General features: G+C 45.6%; 1 protein-coding gene across 9 annotated transcripts in view; it reads right to left on the minus strand.

The window, feature by feature from the left end:
• Nucleotides 1-21,996, minus strand: part of LOC119373308 (maleylacetoacetate isomerase) — a 125,200-nt gene that overhangs the window by 101,805 nt on the left and 1,399 nt on the right. For 3 of the 9 annotated variants that reach the window (XM_049411294.1, XM_049411290.1, XM_049411291.1), the window contains exon 4: nucleotides 20,776-20,856. The exons of the other annotated variants lie outside the window; for them this stretch is intronic. In XM_049411294.1, the coding sequence (XP_049267251.1) occupies nucleotides 20,776-20,856 (81 nt within the window). The remainder of the gene's footprint in view (nucleotides 1-20,775; nucleotides 20,857-21,996) is intronic. 9 annotated transcript variants of the gene reach the window in all.

Here is a 21,996-nt window from a genome sequence, read left to right on the forward strand (position 1 = left end):
TTTCTCACTGTCGCTGACACGGCCAAGCGGTTGAGGCAGGCCTGGGCAGGGTCCCCCAACAGTGTGCGTAGGGTCAACGCCACGCCTTCGGCCAGAGACGATACGCAGTAGCCACCCTGTACAGACAATGGTGCACAACTATGTCCAGCTCCATTTTTTAATCGACGAAGCTGACACCCATACGTAGCACTCAGTCATTCTGCAACAGAAGTAAGCATAGTATGGTCTACAACTAAGTCTCATCTGATCCCAAACTAGCTTCGTCTTATCCAAAACTCCCAATTAATGAGCATCTGTCACACTCAAACAGCAATGAGACAATTAACAATTACTTCGTTACGTGCACATCCTTAATGTCAAGGTTTGACAGCAACTGGTGCAATGCAGTGCAGATGGAAGCAGAACCCGAACTGCTCGTGCCTACCGTAAATCTCGAGCAAGCGCCCCCTCGCTTTTTCAAGAGATTTGAAACATGCGCCAATGACAGAGCAAGCGCCCCGCACCCTCCCCTCCCGGCATTTTCACTGTTTTATTCACTATTTTGAACACAGAGAATGCACGCGTACTCAATAAATCATCATTAGAAGCACAGCTGTGCATTTTTATTCTTAGGGGCACCCTCCCCTTCCGCCATTTTCGCTGTGTTATTCACTATTTTGGACAGAGTGCATGCACACGTACTCAATAAAGAATTTCATTGAAGCACGGCGGTGCATTTTTTATTCTTAGGGGCTCTTCTGCCGCCATTTTGAATTCTGATCCGCGCCCGAGCAAGGCCCCCCTCCCACCTCCAAATTTTGTCGGATTATCTTTCACCTTAGGGAGGGGGGGGGGCACTTGCTCGGGATTTTACGGTAGAAGGCTCCTAACCACGTTTGAGCATCGCAAGCAAACAACCACGGCACACTTATCAAGTGGTGGCTGATGCACCCGCGGGGAGCGAAATGCCTCCGTGGCGCAGAAACGGTACAAATCTCAAACACAACAGCAACCCCACCACCTCTTCTTGACAAAGCTGTACTTTGAGTGGGAGTTGTCAAAGTCACACAAACTACTCAGATCATCATTGGCCATCGCGCTCGACTTCGTTTCATCACCTAATGTAAAGTGTGCTATGCAGTCACTGGAAGTGCACTGCAAAGCAAGGTAGGAAGAGAAGAAAAAAAATTTAGAGGCCCTTGCCCTATCGTGAGGCAAGCGACGCTTGGCGTGTACGTGCCTGACCTATTAGTTTTCTTTCTTTCTTTCTTTGTATCACATTGCACAATGCTCCCTCCTAACTGTATTCTTCCTTCATGCCAGGAATCAAACCTTCATCCACGTGCTTAGCGGCTCAACACTTCAGTTGCTACAAGCAACGACATGGAGGAAGGAATACTAAGGAGAGGCCCTGACGTCACATTCGTGAAGCCCCCACATCGCAAACACCCGCATCGCCTCCTAGCGAAGGCGCAGCGAAACATTTCGTGATTTCCGTTGCGACGTTTGCAAGCGCATGCGCGCATCGCGAAACTTTGCAGCCTTTTTTTTTGTTTGTTTTTTTCGCCGTGCAAGCGGCGTAGTCGATTCACACATGCTGCTCTTTGTGTGTGTTCTTTAGGAAAGCTACGCAATGCCCAGCTGTTGCGTATACACGGTGAAAATCGCGTGCACTGCGGACAGTACCGGGTGTCACTTTTCATGTGTACATATACGTTCGCTTCATTGCTGATCACTAAGGCACGGTATTTGCGTGCGAAGCTCTCGGATGTGCGCTCTGTTGCTTGCTACTCATTCTGTCAACTCAGAACTCACGTGAACTTTTGTTCTTGGCGTCTGACGCGCCGTACATAACATGCGCTGAAGGCAGCGTACGTTTTAGAGGCTGTGTCGTTCAACGAAAGGGCAATAAACTTTTGTTGTTATTATCAGACTACGTGATGTATGTATCGTGCGGTGTGCGCTCGCTGCGTGCTTGTGTTGTGTGCGCACTGGAATTACAAACTTTACGTGCACGATCGCGTATACAATACAGCTGTGTCTTCTTTTCGACGTGAAGTTACGTCAACTATAGGTTGGCGTTGCGCCGAATAGCTACTGCGCTCACTCCATATACACGAGCAAAGAACCGCTAATCGGGCAATACATCTGGAAATCGGGCTACAAGGAAGGAAAAAAAAAAGGCCTAACGCCCAGCAGAACGCGTAAGTCACTGCTAGGTGAGTTCGAATACGATGAGGCAGGGGCTGGATGTTTTTGATTACGGCATGTACCGGTACTTCTGTACTGTTGCACAAAAACGCTCCTCGAAGAACTTCATCACGCAACGCTCGGGCCTGCCGCGCACGAACAGCCTGGTAAATGTCTGCTTGCAACATTTTACTGCGTGCGAACCGCACAATACGCGCTAAGTTTACGCCGGGACTACAAATCCGAACAGAAGCGAACCACCGCAGAGAGCACGCCGCGGGGCGTCTGCTGTTTTGTTTGCCCCATATCGGCTTGTTTGCCCCATAAATCTGACGTCACTTCCGCCACACTTTTCGCAATGCATTGGGATAGGATAGGGCCTCTCCTTAGTTTTTCCTTCCTCCATGAGCAACGACAACAGTCAGGCATTCACATTCAGGCAACAATGCGATGTGGCAACGTGAAATAACAAGTCACCTCGATAAAAGATCAGATTGCCATATCAGAAATGGCTGACTGCCGACAAGCCCATGATCGAAAGAACAGAGATTATTGAAAAACGGCACATACAAATATGGATGTGGCCGGTGTATTTTCGAGGGCCGCATTTCTACGTTCGCCAGTGCCGGGCTTTGCGTGTATGATGCCAAAATGTGCGAGTTATGAAAGCTTCGCTTAAATAGAAAGGAGGCAGGGCTTGACGTGACGCAGTCCCCTGGCTCCGACACATGGTAATAAGCAGGGAGGAGGATATGCCGATTGCGGACATTAGCTGAGGTAAAGAAAGGGTGTAAGTGATTCCCCTAACAATAGCGCCCGCAGTGGCGTGCTAATAGAATTGCAATTTTCTTCAGACTCCTCCATCAATGAAGTGATGCGAAATAAATTCTTTCAATATAGCACCCCCTAGGCAGTGCCTTATGATTTAAAGCGTGTAATAAAAATTTGCGATATGGACTTGTCAGGGGCACATTAAGATTTAGGTGCCCATTTGGAAACCCAAAAGTGGTCAAAACAAATCTGTGGCGGACAGCTCTCACTCCATATGGAGACATTCGAAGACGCCAAATTAGTCGGTAAATCGATCAATGGAAAGACAAGCACTTACCTCAAGCACAACGCAAACGCGACCTCCGGCCAGGGCCATGAGCGGGTGGAGTAGGTGAGCGTAGGCAGCTGGTGACAATCGCATCAGACCCTGCATACGTGGTCGACAAACTCTTTGAGTGTTGAAACATTCGCCTCTAGCTTCAAAAGCAACATATCGAAACACTGTGCTCCACGCCTGACATACTGTACTACTGCACATAATGTATTTACTAGTGTGAGGCTTGCCACGCGCTCTTGCTCACATTCTGTGATGGAACATTCTAACGCACCGCACGGCATTGGTCGAAGCTAGTGCGTACAAATTTGACGGTCAGATGTGAGAACAGCAACTGGAAGAGGCAGTGTGGTCAATAAGTTTGTCGTCTGCTAGGCAAAGAACTGACAAAGAACAGGTGGAAACACCGTTCTGTCCGATAGAATGAATATAGAACAGTTTTTGGAGAACTTGGATTGGATCAAAACGTAAGCGCTCGGGTCAGAAAAGTGAATAAGCCTGCTACGTGCGTTGTGTCTGGCTTAATCTAATCCCATGCCGACAGTTTTCGAAAATGGCCATCAGCGCCACCACCGAATGTCCTGTGAAACTGCAATGCCACCCAGAGCCCAATCGAGATACATTAACACAAATAAATTGTCAAAGTCATTGAAATTCCAGCTTAACACCAACTCACACGTTAATGCTGAAGATCGCTTAAATTTTGTTCAAATGCATTTACAACATCTATCTTTGTTCTGTTGTGCACAGTTCTCGTTCCAAATTATTCTGATATGCTAATTTACTTTGCAAATTCAGCAGTTCAGGAGAAAACCTTGCTCCCGAAATACAAATAATGTTCGATATTCCAAGAACCACATAATGTACGAGAAGACTAATCGCATAGTTGAAATCAGCACACAAATGCACACAAACACAGCAGTTTTCATCGAAATCGATCAAATATTTAAAAAAAGTTTTAAAAAGCAGTGTCCCCCTCCACATGCGTTCAGTGTGATAGCTCTGCTTATACAAGACTGGGATGCTATTTTGTACGCATTCTGTGACAGAACGGAATGAAACGTCATAAGAGGATGAGAGAGAGCCACACGAGATTGAGGCTCGTCCGACGGTCTGACATGAGAATAGGAACCGGAAAAGGCAGTGCAGTCAATAATTTTGGCAAAGAACAGGCACAGAACGGACGGAGCCACCATTCTGTCCAATAGAACGAATACAGAATGGTCTCCGGATGACTTGGACTGGATTGAAACGTAAGCGCCGGGGCCGGAGAATCGAATTAGCTGCTTTGTGTCTGGCTTACTCCAATCCCATGCCGACAGTTTGCAAAAATCGCAGCCAGCCCCCAACCACTGAATAACTCATGAAATTGCGACACCACCTAGCACCCACTCAAGACATTAACACAAATAAATTGTTAAAGTCATCGCACTCTTCAATTTCAAGCTTTAAAATTAAAACAATGCCCCCAATACTGATGCTCAGTTATGATAATTCTATATTTGTTCATGTGTTGAAGCTCCCTTATTGGCTGTTTGCTTCCTCGTCCTCTCATGATGTTCCGTTCCGTCACAGAAAGCGTACAAAATAGCTCCCCTGGTTTAAAAAGTTTTTACAGCACGAGATTTGTAAGAAAACAGAGACCAGTAGTAAGGTCATCTTGTGATAACTTAAAGGTGTTGCGGAGTAGTATATCCTGCTAACCATACTGACACATGCATAATTTGAGTAATGACTACATTGTTGTCCTTCTATGTTAAGACCCCGGTTGTGATCACAGTGGAATCCTTGGTTTTTTAGGGGCGAAGCACCTTAGGGTCTCTGCTCTCGGGGCATGCATCGTCGTCTGCTGTTGGAACGGCCCATTTGCTTGAGCGCAAGAGAGGGCGCCACCGCCTCAGCGCTAGCCGTGTGGCGAGAGAGAGCGAATGGCGTGCGTTGATTATGGAAACACTCTTTCTGCAATGAACGCTGAACTACCAGCTCACAAGAAACGAGAATGCACCCTCGCCCGCGAGAGACAACACCAATGCAGGCAGCGTCTGCTAGCAAGTTTCTTGATTGAAAAAACCGACTACTCGCACAGCACAACCGTTCACCAGCCCCCCTATATATATAGACACTGGATTTTGAGCTGCAATGTAGTGCCTGTAGGAGATTTCTCTTGTCCGTAGTTGAACAATAAAGATTTGCAGCGTGTACATTAACTAAAAGCGGACAGCGGCTCTCTGTGTCTAATCTTTCTTCTGCCTCTCATTGCCCATTAGCAGTGATTTTGATGTGGGAAACACTGGCGCACACTGCATGTCCACAGGTTTCATGTTAGTGGAGCTGAAACACCCTTCCCTACATGCTCTTTTTTAAATTGTTATTTTTTTATTCTTGTCAGACAGCTCTTGTAACACACCACTTGTGAGACAGCTCTCAGCTCGTGCGCCGGTGACAATAAAGCTTGTTATGACGATGAGTATGTGCACATGAAGATGAGAGAGAGACATAACACCTACGCATATTTTTAGTGCTGTAAAAGCTCGTTAATTCGGATTTCACGGGACCGGAAAAAATGTCCGAATTAACCAAATGTCGAATGAACGAATGAACAGGAAAAACAACATTAAAATCAAATTGGAGAAGCATACCTTTATTTGCTGAAATATTTTGTAATGGTCGTCTGCATTTTTGCGCAGATTCCGGCTGACATTACAATTTTTCTTAACTCTTCCAAATGGCCAACAGCACGCAAACTGTCGGAAGTGCTCAGGCAAACGTCCTCTAATATCAAAAGCGCCTCCGAGACTTCCCGTGAGGTTCGATGAGGTCGCGACATCATTAATAATTCCTTGATCGCGCAGGAGACCAGTCGTGGCGACACAATCATCAATCGCGATGTGGTCCTAAAGGGTCATATATCTGTGGGAAGGACAGCATCGAAAGTCGGGCAGTCATCGTCGGTGGACTCAGCTGACACCTCGTCGATGCCATCATCAGCTACTGCCGCATGCTCGGGCCTCACATGTAAACACGGTCACAACGAGGGGGGGGGGGGGGGGGGAAGAGAACCCCGCAAGAAGAGACGGTGCCGACACAAAACAAGGGAAAATGGCGTCGGAGGCGCAGTGGAGCGAAGAAAGAAAACGCCGACATTCGGTGACGCTGCGATCGCCCCCCACTAGTTGATGACGATGGCAATGTCAATCAGGTTTCGGTTTCGCTCCAGTGGTGCCAGCATTGCTTTACCACACTTTTTTGTAGCGGCAGCCGTCAGCATTTGTCCGAATTAAGCGGTGCGGAGCCCAATTCTGACGAAATAACGAAGGTTTGGTTCCATAGATTAACATGCACTTTGGCCGGGACCAATAGAGCCATCCGAATCATCCGAATTAACAAGTGTCGTATTAACGAGCTTTTACTGTATTTGCCTATTTCTCACGTTCGTTAGGTGTTTTTTTTTTACTTTAGGGAGCACTCCTGTCATGGACGAAGAACTCGCATACGCTTCTTGCTCTTAATGAGGGTGCTAATTTTTAGGCATATTAAATTTATAAAAAAGGGCAATAGATTAAAGGGGCACTAAAGTGAAACAAAAATTAGTATAGACCACCATATTATGCTCTGAAAACTTTAGTGTCGGTAATTTCACAACTATAGGTTTAATTTATTATTAATGAGAAAATCAATGTCAAAAGTCTCACTTTTAAATTTTCTGCTGAAATGTCCGGTGGTGACGTCATGAATTTACAAGTGTTTTTTTTCGTATTTTGGCCACACTGGCTCAATGAAATTTCCTGAAACTTGGTATATTAGGTCTCTGACTCCTCCAGAAGACAATGTACTTCCTTTTTACTGATTAGAAACTATGTAGGCCCTAGTAGACGCCGTGAAAGTGTATGATGTCACGATGACTGGTGTGGGAACTTCAAGGTGGTGTTGCCGCTCGCATTTTTTTTTAATGTTTTCTCACTTACCAAGCATCTCCTCGCAGCAAGCAGTTTTTGGTATCGCGAAAGAGCAATTTACTAATATGAGAAAAATCATTATTCTCTTTAGTGCCCCTTTAAGATTATGCTCACCTCCGGGCATCCAAGGGCTGCGTCGTAGCCAGCCGAGACCAGCACCAACTCTGGCTGGAACTGCAAAGAAAGATCAATCACCAACTTGAAGGCAGACTTTCTCGGTGGCGAATTTTGCCGGAAACCCCTGAACTGACCTCGTACGCCACGGGCAAGAGCAACTGGTGCCAGATGGCCAGGTAGTCGGCGTCCCCGAGGCCCACCTGCCAAAACACGGGTCATGGTCAGTCATAACTGCAGTCATTCACGGTCACACTCACCGGGCTGTAAGAGTGGCTGACTGGGCGTGTTGGTTCAGCATATTTTGAAGTGTAAGGCACGGCACGGCACTGATAACAAACACAGGGAGTACATACACGCACACATTGAGCGCCACTTCCAATAATGCTTATTCAGAAAAGACCACAGTGTATATACGACGCGCCGCCACCGATCATCAATGGACAGTCGCATTCAAATAGAGCAACTCATAGCAGGTAATCAGTCTGTTAGCGCAGCATTCATCTCATTATCACCGAGAGAGCTGTTCTACTTGAATGCGACTGCACATTGACGATCTGTGACAGTACGTGGTGTCTGCGGTCTTTCCTGAAAAAACATTGTTGGAAGCAGCACTCCATGTGCATCTCCCTCTGTCCACCGTCGTCGTCGCGCCTTACACTTCAAAAATGTACTGGGATGCTTCTGGTTACAAAGTTGTATCTACACTGCTTGGCATAAAGGTCAAAATTAGGCACCATCTGTGGCTGACCACGGAACGCTGAAAAAGCTTGGCGCAAATGTGTCGAAACCAGTGTAGCTTTATACAAAGTACATGCTAACTACAGCGAGCAGAATGTCCATTTTTCATCCATCACTTTGAGGAACATGTTGTCACTTTGTAAATAAAAACATGCATGATGTATGAACTTAAAACAACTTAAAGGGACATTGAAGGCAAATAGCAATTTATGTCACAGTGAAAGCTCAATGTATAACAACATCTAAAACGGCAATATTATCAACAGCAGCACCCTACTTACCGAGAAATTAAGCTAAATATATCACACGACGTGCACCACGAGTGGGACATTTTGGAAATGATCCCGATGACGTGAGAGCGTCCGACTACAATTAATTACTATTAATCAAAGTAGCTGCAATAAAAAAAAAAGACCTTCCGTGCATCAAGAGACGTAATAAAATGCTGCCTGTTCGTTTCTGTTTAATTCATGGAAAAAAGAACCTCTTTGGGCGTTGCCATGGGGAATGGCGTGCGTGGTTCAACTGTTCTGTTTTCGCCGAACTGGCTTCGCCCGGCGTTCAGCTTCGCTCACGCGGTCGCGTCTCAGTGGTAGTTTCGGATCAAGAAGGGAGCCGACGGATGGATACACGTTATAGATTTCAAAACAGGAGAAAGTGCCTCAGATCAGGCTGGCCGACGTTTCGATAGGGGACCTATCTTTGTCAAAGGCGCCTTGTCATCCCTGGCGTGTTAGTTTTATGGGGTTAGTGATGACGTCATGTCCAGCGGCGGCGTGTCTGTTGCTGTTGGTAATTGATGCCTGGAAAGAGAGAAACTCGGAAGCAGAGGAGTAAAGCCCTTGCCACATTTCAAGAGAGTTTGCAAACACGTTCGGGTCTGCCATGTCAGAGTTCAAGGTAGCTGCAAAGAAAGAAAAAAAAAATGAAAAAGGGGGGGGGGGGCGGGTACAACCAAGCGAGAGGACGAGTGCAGCCATCACAAAGAGCTGCAGAAGGTGGTGAGGAAGGGAACTACAGGCGCTCATGAAAGTCGCTCCGACAGAAAGTTCGACAAAATCTCGCATGCATGTGATGTTGCCGGATGCCTGAATGGTGCACGCCGCCACAAAGTAAAGGTGGGCAACATTGGGCACGGCAACAGTGACGTAAGAAAGACCGCTTTCAGGCGGGTGATCTGAAGTGCGCTAACGCGATGCAGACCACTAAAACGTGATTTTATTTCAAAATAAGCACTTCCTTGCCACAAAAGTAGCACTACGAGGTTTCTGGACCGCTATTTCAACACTCAAGGTCGACTTAATATTTGCCTTTAGTGTCCCTTTAACAAATTCGCTCTACCCTCTGCTAGTGCTTAGTTTACTGATAACTTGTAAGTGTTATTTCACGTGTCGTTTTCATTTTGTACAACTAATTTAGCATTTATTATGGGAGAAATTGTCAAACCTTGCTATAACAAAGGCTCCAAAATAGCTTCGTTACATCCAATAATTCATTATAAATGTATATCAGTAACACCGTTTTTAATCGTAACACTTCGTTTACTTCCTTATCTTTATTATTCCATTTACATCCATATTCGTTACGCTGAGGCTCAACAGTAGTTTTATTTGATGTGCTAATTACTAGGGGTGTGCAAATATTCGAACTTTCGAATATTTTTTAAATAGTGTTTGCTATTCAATTCGATTCACATCGAAATTTTACTAATCAAAGTATTCGAACTTCCGAAAAATAAATATAACAGTTTATAATAACGTCAAATAAATATAAAGACGATAAATTGGCATGCAGCGTGCATGGTCTTGCATTTTGGGGCGCCGACAAGTGAAACCGCTAGCCGCTTCCACCGGTGCACCGAGTGGTCGCTGTGCGACGAGCTTGCCAGGGGGTGCGCTGCCGATTCGTAAAACGCCCATCCACGATTCCGAGGAGCTAGCGGGCAATGCGAATCGTTGCTTGCAAAGGAACACATTGCGGCTTCTTCCGCTAGCACGATGTTCTTGCCCGCAAAGTTCAGATTCGTCTCGTACATCGGTGCCGTGAGCGGAGTTAGGCCTAGCCATGACTCCGAGCTCGGTAACGATCTGCGTGACCGCGATACCCGATGTTTCAAAGTATGTCATGCTCGATCGCGAGTATGAAGAGTCGCCCCGCGATGGTCTTCGTCACTAGGTGCGAAATGCTGATAAGCAGAAAAGTCGGCCCGAGACGCACGTCCGCAATGTTCGCGACGAGCGCGGCGCACTATCATAATCTGATGCTTGAGCTTCTGCTTGCAGTTGCCAAACTAAAGCGTAATTATATTCTAAATGATCGTCGACCTAAGAACACATAATGAGTGCGAACGCGTCACTAAGTGGCGCGATTTTAGACAGCCGTGACCTCGTGACGTGCAAGCAGCAGACGACACACTCCCGTAGCGAAGGTCGGACCAATGGCAAGGCGTGCTGGAGCAACATGGCGGATGCAGCCAATCGAAGGCCTCGAAACGAACTTCAAACATTTGCTTTTTGTACGCTTTTTTCTTAACGGAAGACCTAGGTGAAGTGGAAGATTTGAAGACGGAGAAATGCTCTTTCCGACGAGCCCAAGATAACGGCGCCCGGTTGCGCTGTTGCGGAGCTACCATTTCTTTAAAACACAGTTCTTTTTTTTCTTTTGCAATTCCCGCGATAATTTTCACCATCTTGGCAAGCACAACAAAATTTTTACCGTACTTCTATGTAGTTTTCAGTGATCATATTTTGGCATCAGAAAAGGGCTACAGAAACTGAAAATGTGATTTCGAAAATCGATTTTTTTTATTTTTCACGATACGAAAGCCCCATACCCCCTTTGGAATAAATCTGTTCTTTGACCATGTTTGTGACTTGTAATTGTTCGTGTCTCGTAAGAACATACCGAGGGATTCTCTGCAACTTTTATCGTAATTTCGCTTCGCAGTATTCGAAAAATATTTGAGAAATATTCGAAAATTATTTGAAAATTATTCGATTCGCACTCAATCTTTATTATTCGAATTCGCTTCGCACCAAAACTTTTGCTATTCGCACAGCTCTACTAATTACACATGTACTTACTGCAATTAAGACATATTATTTACAATACTGCATTGTATAAGTGTTGAACGAGAATTGTCAAGCATTGTGGGAGATCTACTTCAATGTTACATAACCTCCATCTATTTCTTGTTCACAAGCTGTTGCCAACTCCTCTCTTGTTTGTCTGGCTAAACTTAACTTCTAAAGGAAATCTCACTGTGGCCTTTGATTACTTGAGTTTCCCCTGTACAGTATAAACATGTAAAGCTTTTATCGTCCTAATAAAAACGCACTATTCATGCGCCATATCTGCTAACCACGAAGTGCATGCGCTGTCTGCTTGGGCTTACTACTAGATGGCTAATAACAAAGGTTAGGCAGTTACCAGCACTAAATTTTTTTCTAAGAGAATTTTAGGCATATATATCTTCATGCACTACCATTTTAGCGAAATAAAACTGTGTTGCACTAGGCCTTCAACTGTGCACGCATGTATAGATTTGTAGACTCCACCCTGATACTCACGTATTTAAATAAAACTTGGAGGACTCTTGAGCTTTGCTTTCAAGAGTAGAACGAGACAGCGTAATCTAACCGTGCTCGTATCACCTTTCCATCGCTAACCTGGCTTCGCTTCTCGGTGTCTCCGCACCTTCTCGGTGCGGACGCTCTCCGGGTCCACTGTCCATGCATGCGGTGTGATGAAGCACGGCCACATGGGGGGGCGATGCCGTTTAAAAGCGCGGCCCTGGGCCTTCTGCGCCATCTCATGCGTGATAGTCAAACCACTGAAGATCCTTAGTATGCTAGAGGATGTACGCGTGGTGGCCGAGCGGCTAAACGTATTGCGCCACGGAGTAAGGGGTCGCAGGTTCGAATCCCTGGTCCCACTCGAACCGAAGATATTTTATTATTTCTTTCTTTGCATCGCCTCGAATTTTCGCTTACGTACAAGGCTGATTTTTCGCCAACAACCAAAGATGCCACCACCGGAAACACCGCCCCCGACCCCGACACCGGAATTTCTGCAAAACGAGCTCTTTAACACTATCGCGTTAATTAAGATTGTCGTAGAAGGGACCTACCTGATTGAGAGGCACGTTTATGTTGTAGCCTGCACCAGCGCCCCTGCCCACATAAGGGAAGTCCGACTCTCGCAACTCGGGCCAGAACTCGCCGTGTTCGTACCGATGCACGGAGAAGTAGAGAACCCTGCACAAAAATGCGAGAAGGTCGATGTTACACTTACTCTCTCAATACAGGATGGCACATTCTTCCCTTCTACGTGTGCCGGCAATACTATCGAATGAGAAGAAAAGGAAGAAGAGGCTGGCTTTTGCCTTTTAAGTAGTCTTAGGCGAAGAGACTGCATAAGAGACCATGTGACTGCTTTTTGCGACAGGGCCTCGCATTACAGCTACAGTTTCATTTTCTCCTTGTGAACATGCAAAAAAGTCACCCGCGCATTACAATCGCAGTAACGTTACAATTGAGTAAATATGGCACACAAAATGTTGGGTTGGCGAGGTTTCAATTTCAGAAAAACTACTGATTAGTTTTCCGAGAAACACCAAGAGAGGCTTACCGCGGATCGTCGTAGAAGGCGTACTGAGTCGCCTGGCCATGGTGCACGTCCCAATCCACAATGAGAACCCTGCAAAGCATGTGCCCAAGAACAGGCCATGAGCGTCGAGATAGACGGACGTCAACTTCAGCTCATCAACCGTCATTTCACATGGTGCACAACAAAACCTGCTCACAGAGGACTCGAAAGCATTGCAATGAGTAGCACGAAAGCGTGGCAATGAGTAGAAGGGAGGACACAAGGTCTTCATCGTAAGTTGTGGTTTATTAGAAAGCACGTTGCGCTTTCAGTTACAAGACAGAGCTTCCTTCTGCACGTTCCCGCCGCTTCTCGCTGTAAAGCTGCGTAGGTATTCCAATTTGCCCAGTTTTCCATTCTCTTAAAGGGCATCTGCACCTATTGAGTCAGTTCTTATACTAGATTCGTTTCAACTCGCAAGGCACTTTTACCATTCGAAATATTGAAACACCACAAAACTGCATAACAAGTATTGAAATCAGCACAAAGAATTACATGCATGTGCTAAATTTTGCCAAATTTGATGCACAAATACAGAACATAGCTTCAGTTGCCCCGTCCCCTTCAGAGCGCTTTCGCAAATGCTTTGCCAGTATTCAAGAGTAGAGGCCAGAGCATGGCATTGTGCATAAGGACGAGCATGTTACTGCAAAAGAGTGCCGAAATTATACCGAACCAAAACCGCCAAAACAAACGGGCAGCTATTGCCAAATTAAAAAGAAGTGTCTGAAAATAAGGAAGCCCAGGATTCTTCTCGGTTCAATTCAATTTGAACTTGGTATTCATTATTCGAATTCGCTTCGAAGTTGAAAATTTGATATTCATTCACCCGTAATCCTGAAGTTTCGTTTCATTCCACAAGCACTGTAGGTTGCAGCTGATAATGACAATTAGAATAAGCAGAGTATCACCAGTGCCCACCATACTCTGTGCCATTTTACACAATGAATTTCAGTGTCTACGAGTATTTGTACAAAAGAAAAGAAACCCAAGGCCGCACCTTTTCAACCGGAGCTCATCAACCGCGTACTTTGCCGCCAGGGCCACATTGTTGAAGAAGCAGTAGCCGCAGTACTCGTTGCGCATGGCGTGGTGACCGGTGGACGGACCAGAGCCATGCCGTTCCGCACCTGCACGCGAAAACGCTGCGTTGTGTAACACCCAGAGAAAGCTCCTCCCATCCGGGAACATGCCATCCTTCTTGCGTTTAAGGAGGTACTAAAGGCACAGAACATTTTACTTCAGTGCTTGAGAACATCTAAAACATCCGCATTATACACAGCAGCACATTACTAATCGAGAAGTTAAGGTAAAGGTAGGACACGATTTGCGCCACCAGTGGGTGGCGCAAATCGTGTCCGGGTGCACTCGAGATGCGCAACTGGACATGTCAATTCTTAGAACACAAGCCTGATGACGTAGCAGGGCCTCAATACAATTAATCACAATCCGCCTTTTTCACGATGACCCGGCGCATGCGCCCTTCCCTCTGGCGGAAAAATCTCGAAACGTCTCTTCATCTCAGAGGCTTTGCTTCTGGCAATACCGGTTGTTCCTGCCCCTACCAAAACAACAGAGGGGTGCACAGGAAAAGGAAAGAGGCGGATTGATCAAACAACCCATCACAAAAAAGGTTTCACTGCTTTACAAGATGGAATAAAATGGAACTTTTACATTTCAGTCTGAAATGTAAAACTGAAATTTCAGTCATGCAAAAAGGTAATTGATGCTACCCTTGAAAACAATGCAAGTCGCGTTTTGATGGGCTGTGCTCTGCTAAAGCCCCTGCTCCCCTGCGCCGGCTGTCGGCAGCGTGGGCATGGCGAATGCTTCGCAAGGAGGCCATTCTCGAAGGCAGGCGGTTCGAATTGCACTAACACTATGCGGACCACTAAGCTTAACTTTCTTTCAAACTACGCATTTCCTTGGCACTAAACAAACACTGTGAGGTTTCTGGAACACTGTTTCAACAATCGACGTCGACTTAACATTTGCCTTTAGTGTCCCTTCATTCACAATGAGGGTTTTGATGTTACATGTGCGCTTCCGTAAGTGACGTGAAGCGAAGTGCACCAAAAACCTGCATGGTATGCTTTTATCCTGGAACCAGGACTGCAGTGTCTCTTGAAGCAAGGTTTAGTGACATACGAGTGTTAAAATGAATTCATTGGGATCGTGAGATGGAGGTCTTTCACTACATCAAACAACCTTCCCTGCAACGTCGATGAATTGCAAACACAGAGCAACATACGCAGATAATCGGCAGGCGAATCTGCACTACATACATCATTCGACACAATATACGGAGTAATAGGCGAGTTTAAAACAAACCTTTCCCCGCCATGTCTGTAAAGTCTCGCAATCTGTTTTTCTTAATGAGCCATTTCTGCGCTTTTTCAAAGAAGCAGAAAAGCGAGAATGACAATTGAAAATTGAAGTGACACTTGCCTTGCCCTGGACAACAGCTGTGACGAGGTCTTTAGTACAGCCCGCAGCGAGCAATGCGAGTTCATACGTTTTCTGTGGGCAAATGTTAAAAAAAAAAAAAAAATCAGTCTTTGCAAACCCCTGCAGGCTTCCTTCCACAGAACGCATCTTTTTGCACTACTGCTCAAGTAGGCTCTCGCGCATTAGGTGCAACATGGGAGAGACATTCACATTGTACAGTGGACATAACAATAGGCCAATGAATGATGCTGACTACACACTTTCACAACAGCAGTCTTATTTGTCCACCAGGGGCTGTAACGAGAGGATCGCTTGTCGAGATGTCACTTTTAGAGCATGCCGATCGGAGAATTGAAGGAAGGCGAGTTCCCAAGCAGACAGACTAATGTGCAAGTTTATATGTGCGTCATCGGCGGCACGACTTACACAGCTTATGAGAGGTCTGTTACGATGTGCGCGAGGATTTTGTAAAAGCACCGCTCTCAGAGTAGCAGTATGTATAACAGAGGTAGGAATAGATCTCTATAATATATACGGCTATGTCAGGCCGTAGCCAGGGGGGAGGGGGCCCACCCCCCCCCCCCCCCGAAATTTTTTATCATACATGGTGTTTTAACGAAAATAAATATTGAAAATAGGCGTTTTTCTCAAATAGTCAAGGCTTTCAGCTAGTGCCCACCCCCCCCCCCCCCGAAAAAAATTCCTGGCTACGGGCTGGGCTATGTCATTCTCTATATCATAATAGGTTTTCACATACAAACATCACCACTGATCACGAGACATGCCATAGCAGGAAACTTCGGAATTCTTGACCACCCAGAATTCGTTTAACAACCACCTAAATCTCCGAGCCTATACCGTACTGCAGAACACGAAATACTAACTGTTGTTTCCGTGTCATCGCGCTTGTGCCACCGGCACTGCCCATGTGGGGCCCTGACATATTACGAAATGACCAATCAGGAAGGACAAACACGGAATGCTCTTCCGTATTCTGTGGTACGATACAGGTCCCCTAATTACATGGACGTACTCGCATTTCATCGAGGTTTGATTCTGGTAGCGGTGACCACTTTTTTTGTCCCCATAAAAATGGAGCCACCACTGCCTGCATCAAACCGCTATCTCGAGCTCCAGTGTAGCGCCATGGCAAATGGCTCATAGTGCCAGGCAAATTGTAAAAGAGCAAAGAAGTACGATACCGAGTTAATGTAGATTGAGTCGAAGCGCGCACAAAGGGCCTCCAGAGCTTCCGCATCCGTTTCTCCGTGCGTCTTTTTCAGTTGTTCCAAGTGTTCCGACCTGCACCCAAAGCAGTGATGGATGCCAAAACCGTTCCTTCACGTCATCAGTGAGCCTCGCGCTAACTACAACAACCACAGATTGCAATTTATGCTCGTTACTTACACCACGAGTAAAAGGCAAATAAGAATTGGCAGAAACTCCCTATTGCGAAAGTGATGAAAAATCCTTGGAATACGGAATGTAGCTGGAGTCAACGCTATTCAACAAGCAGACTTGTCTTCTTCAAGGCTGCAACAGAAGTCCGCTTGCCGAAGTGTTGGCTCCAGCGACAACCCATATTCCAAGGATTTTTCATTGCTTCAAATTTTCATCGTCCCCTGAACTTCTACTCCAGTGGAGTATTGTCACATAGTATGGAAGCATCATTCAGAATGGTTACTCACGAGACCTACAAAATTGGAGTAGCCTACTTTCCTTCTGCATCGATTGCAGGGTGTTTGGTTACCTGTTGCACAAACCAATAGGGGCCTTTCTTTCTTTGTGCCAACTGCGCTATGGCAACTGTACTATCTCCCTTTCTTTTTGCGTTGTGTGTACGACATATCAACTCACTGCCGTAAAACTGCCCCAACCTGCTCTATTTTCTGCATGGTTACAGTTACCTGCTGTGGCAACTGCACTACAGTGTACTAGAAGAGGGCAGTGGAACGAACGAAGCGGCCGCGCCGCATCTCGGGTGATGCTCCGACGGGCGACAGTAGCGGCGGCGCTGTAGTCACTTTGTACTGAAGCTGTGGAGAGCGTCTGCATTTGGCGCGCGCTCGTCGCAGCCTACGAAAGCGTGTAAATGCGCGTTTTGAGCGCGTTTAATGCATTACCGAGCTTCAATCGGTGTCTCAACGCCTGCTACGCGCCATCGTGCATGAGTGAATATGCTGGCGTGCCAAATTGCGCCGAGATATTCCCTGTTCTTGGAGCCTGCCGACCCCCAATGAAGGCGACAATGGGATTTTGCGCACATGCATCTAGCTGCTCACTGATTGCTGTGCGGTTTGCAAGCAGCACTTCGAGCCGTGCTACGAACACTGACTACGAAGAACTAACGAACCAGCGACGAAAAAAAGCCTACAATTCTTCTGCCGGCAGTCTCTACGATATATCCAGAGCATTGATCTCTGTATGGGCTCCAATGCGCTCGACTGTTTCATGAGTAACCTGAGTACAAATGACTCTATCGCAACATTTATATTAGTGACGGCTGAGTTCTGCCAGTTTTGCGCTGCTTCTTTAATGCCGAAAGGCTATCTTGTATAACAGCATGCTTCCGCGGTTACGATGCATCGGTTATGCGACCTCTGAGGGCTTAAAATACCAGGAAGGCGAGCCAGGAAGCCGAGCCGAAGGCGCGTGTTCGCCTTCGAGGCACAAACTTCATGCATCAGGGCTTATCTCAAGCATATTAAAATGCGCAGATGGAAATGTAGCCCGTCGGTTATAATCTGCCTAAATCATTACAGCCAGTTCTCATTTTCAATGGACAGCTTATATTGCACTTTTCCTGATCTTCTATCGATGCCATTAGAAAAACTTCTTTTTGACAACGTTTTGTATTATAATTTCATTGCTTTATCTGTAAAGCGAGATTATGTTTATATATATATATATATATATATTTACACGCACAAATACGGACAGTAAGGTATCCCCTCCCCACCCGGCGCCTAGCATTTAATAAAATATCCGTGCAAGGAACCTGAGGACGACCGTTATTTGTACCGGTCGAGTTAACTTTGAGTTCCAATGCCTTTGAGCCCTCGTAACGTCGAAGTCATATTTCCAGCGCATTTGTAAAGATACGCGCCGTATATGCAGCTTCGCCAACGCGCGGTAAATGTTCGGTGTGCTTTCGGCACAATATCAGCACACAGCTTTCTGAGCACAGTTAAATTCCATTAGAGCAGCTCAGTTACTCTGAATAAACTAGACGCCGAATTACCGCCGAAAAAAGCATTAAGGCAGAAGAAATCAGAATAAGACACGCCCTTTTGTTTCCTCTGTCTCCTTCTTCTGGCCGTCGTTCGGCGTCTAGTTAATTGAGAGTAATTGTTCTAAATAGCCCAGCAATGAGTTCGGCTCAATTACACTGAGATCGTGAATATTCACGGTCGGTGTCAGCCTGTTTTCATTTTTATATTTTGCGTACTTTCCAGCAGTCACTTCGGCTACAAGAACTGATTTGCAGTATCTCTCAAAGGCATATATGAAGCAAGCATCCATTAAAAGCTTTGAAGTGTCGTCCATCAAGGCTTAAGACGACGTTTCCTACGCTTAATAATGATAGACACGCAACGAAAGCCACATCAGTGCCGATTTGCCGGGTGCCGCCGACGCGCCCAGCAGTTCTAGCGGCCCGTTCTAGCGCGCGGCGCGGCGCGCCTTCAGTACCGAGCGACTGCAGTGCCGCCGCTACGGTCGACGCGGAAGGCATCAGGCGGCGAGGCCCGTTCACGCCACTCGACAGTTCTAGTACACTCTAGTACGGGGCCGAAATTTCGCACCCTAAAATCTAGAAAAAAACCCCGGGCTATACGCGGGTTTTTACGGTACGTCGCGAATTTCTGTATCTCCGTGACGTCACACTGCTATGAAACGGCACTGAGAAGCCACCCCCTCGATATCGAAACCGAAAGTGTCTTTTTAAGGTGGCGCTAATTAAAATATATAGGATGCATTCCCAGGCACCACAATAGTCGTTTTACGTTTCTCGACACCAGTATTTTTATTTATAGCAACAATCCGAAATTTTTTAAAATTCGTGTCAGTACTCCTTTAAGCTTCTTGTGCTTCGAAAGGTAGTCTCCACAATAGACTCATTCAGAGCTATACTTTCTCGTCATGAGACGCACAGGAGGAGTAGAGTAAGAGCAAAGCACAAGAACTATCCGCGCCGAATGAAGTGTGAACAGCGCACCGAACGCGTGGCCAGTTCACGCCGTCTGCTGCCGACATCTAATATAGACAAGCGCATCCGGTTACCGATAGTTTTGCTTTTCTTTCCTTTGACAATCCATATTTTGCTTTGCCACTAGAGCGCCACGTTCATGCTTTCCACTGATCGCAACTGGCGCAGCGCAGTTTCTGTGGCAGCAGCGTGCGTGAAGCGAGCGCTCATAGCTCCCTTATAGAGTTTTCATCTTGCTTCCATCTCCGCCGTGTTATCAGCGCCTAGCTGAGATGCAAACAGAGGGCGGATAGAATAGCGAAGCTCCAGTGCACGTGCGTTCAAGTCACCCGAGAGGTGTTGCTGTTTTGAACTCAATCGGTCTGAGGACGCGAGAACGAGCTCTCACTGCGCCGTCTCTTACAACGAGCATCTTGGGTGCGCGCGCGCCTACTCGGTAGCTCCGCGCTCGTGGCCTCTGCAGTGACAAAATAATTTCAAAATTAACGTCTTCAGTGCCGGCGACACCTTTTTAGGTACCTGCTGACCTTTTAATAAAAAGAAATTCAATCCTGCCTGCATTTTATACACTTGCTGGGCAAGAAGTCGGAATTGCCCATCCTTGTTTAAGGGTCTCATTGGAGGGGCCGTAACTATTAGTGCAACGACATTATGCAACATGTTTTTAATGATTGTGAAAGCTGATGTGGAGGAGAATAAGTGGACAAAGTTTAAGAAATTTAAAAAATGGGGTTTTTTTTTAATTGTCGTCAGAAGTTTTCATTGTTCGGTGTTTTCTTGAACTTAGCCCGATCATATCTCTTTACTGAAAAGCTATATAAATACAAGATTTGGCAGTTTGGTAGATACGCATGCGAAGAACGTAATGCGAAATTTTCGTACCTCTCCTACAAGGCTTTTTTGAGATAAAGACCTTCAAAGTAAAGAAAATTTTGCCGATTGGGCCATTTTTGACGTTTTTTATAAAAACATCTACACTACACATAAAAACTAAAAATACATGAGCAGAAGCAAAAACATGCATATATTTAGGTAAATAAATTTCAGCTACCTAACTTTAATATATTTTGTGCAATTCATAACGAAAGTTGGCCAAAACAGCAGAGCGGATGAGCGCTCCACTCCACCTCTTCGTCATTATTGATTTCCTGTGGTTCGAAAAAAATTTTTGGCGGCAAAACAAATTGCGGATCTCTTCTTTCCACTCATCAGGCAATAATATATAAAATTTTGAAATAAATTTGAGAGGTCGACCAGCCATCGTTTGTTCGATCTTACGTGGAATCACCCAGCAGAAGGTGATAGCCACTGAACCACTGTGACGAGTGCCGATTTCTGAACGTAAAGGATTTACGAGAGAGATCCGATAGCGCAGGTAGTGAACTTACAGACTGTGTGAATGTCTCGCCGTTGTGTACCAGGGCTGGCACTTGCTCCATGGGGTTCACTTTCATATATTCAGCCGAGTGCTAGGAGGTAAAAAAGGAAAAAAAGCAAGTACGTCACATCGTCACATGCGTTGCACAATAACTTTTTCTTGGGCGAGTCGCTATATGACATAACCTGAGGTGCAAAAATACCACAGGAAAAAAAACACTTGCGTGTACTTTCCTGTATTGTTATGCTACAATGTCACAAAAGTGCAATGCATATCGGCAAATGAAACAAATTTGTTCTATTTGAGCATCAAATTTGGCAAAATTTAGCACAGCTATGTGATTCTTCGTGCTGGTTTCAATAATAGCTACGAAGTTTTGTGGTGTTCAAATATTTCAAATAGTAAAAGCACCTTGCAAATCAAATTGAATACCGACCTATCCGAATTGAGTATTCAAAGTTTCAAATACTTGCACAGCCCTACTAAGAACCTTTCTTTCAGTGAAATCCGTATGGATTTTTTTGTGGCTTTGTGTAACTGACAGGTGCCGATCTGCCACATCATCTACTATATGTCGAAGTGTGTGTACACACACACACACACACACTAGCTATGACAATGGCTGATAACATTCTCCTAACTCACCCTTCAGAGCCCCAAAAGTAGTTAAAACTCTTAGACCAAGGCTAGAGAGAAGTCTGGAGAAAGGAAAGAAGGAAGTGCTAAGAAAAAAAAGCAAAAACATGATTGTTCTAAGATGATATTTGCTGCATATTCACTGTGATAATTATAATATGCATGCGAATAGTGCTCTGTATCGTATCTCTCGTCTTAAAGGGTAAGCGGTAAATCACTTTATATAATCATTGGGCATCCTTTCAGGGTTGTGTTCACTCACTTGTATTCAGCAGAAATTAGTGGCAACATTTCTGTTCAAAATTTTCAATGCGAAGTCATGCATTGGCTTGTGTTCCATCCGTTCATTTGTAGGGAAAATTGTCAAGACTATGTAATAGTACCGAGTATATGGTACCCATTAGACTGCAATACAATGCATTTTTTATCAACAAAATGTAAACCTTACTGATGAGTACACACTATCTGATTGTTGATGGCATGGATTAACTAATGGGGCCACTTCGACTTGGTGCTACCACTCCCACCTCTTCTTTCCCTGCATTTTTTTAATTGTTTGCCAACTGTTTACAAGCTTAGAAAAGACCAACACTTT

This window comes from Rhipicephalus sanguineus, chromosome 11, assembly GCF_013339695.2.
Source record: "Rhipicephalus sanguineus isolate Rsan-2018 chromosome 11, BIME_Rsan_1.4, whole genome shotgun sequence".
Lineage (NCBI taxonomy): Eukaryota > Metazoa > Arthropoda > Arachnida > Ixodida > Ixodidae > Rhipicephalus > Rhipicephalus sanguineus.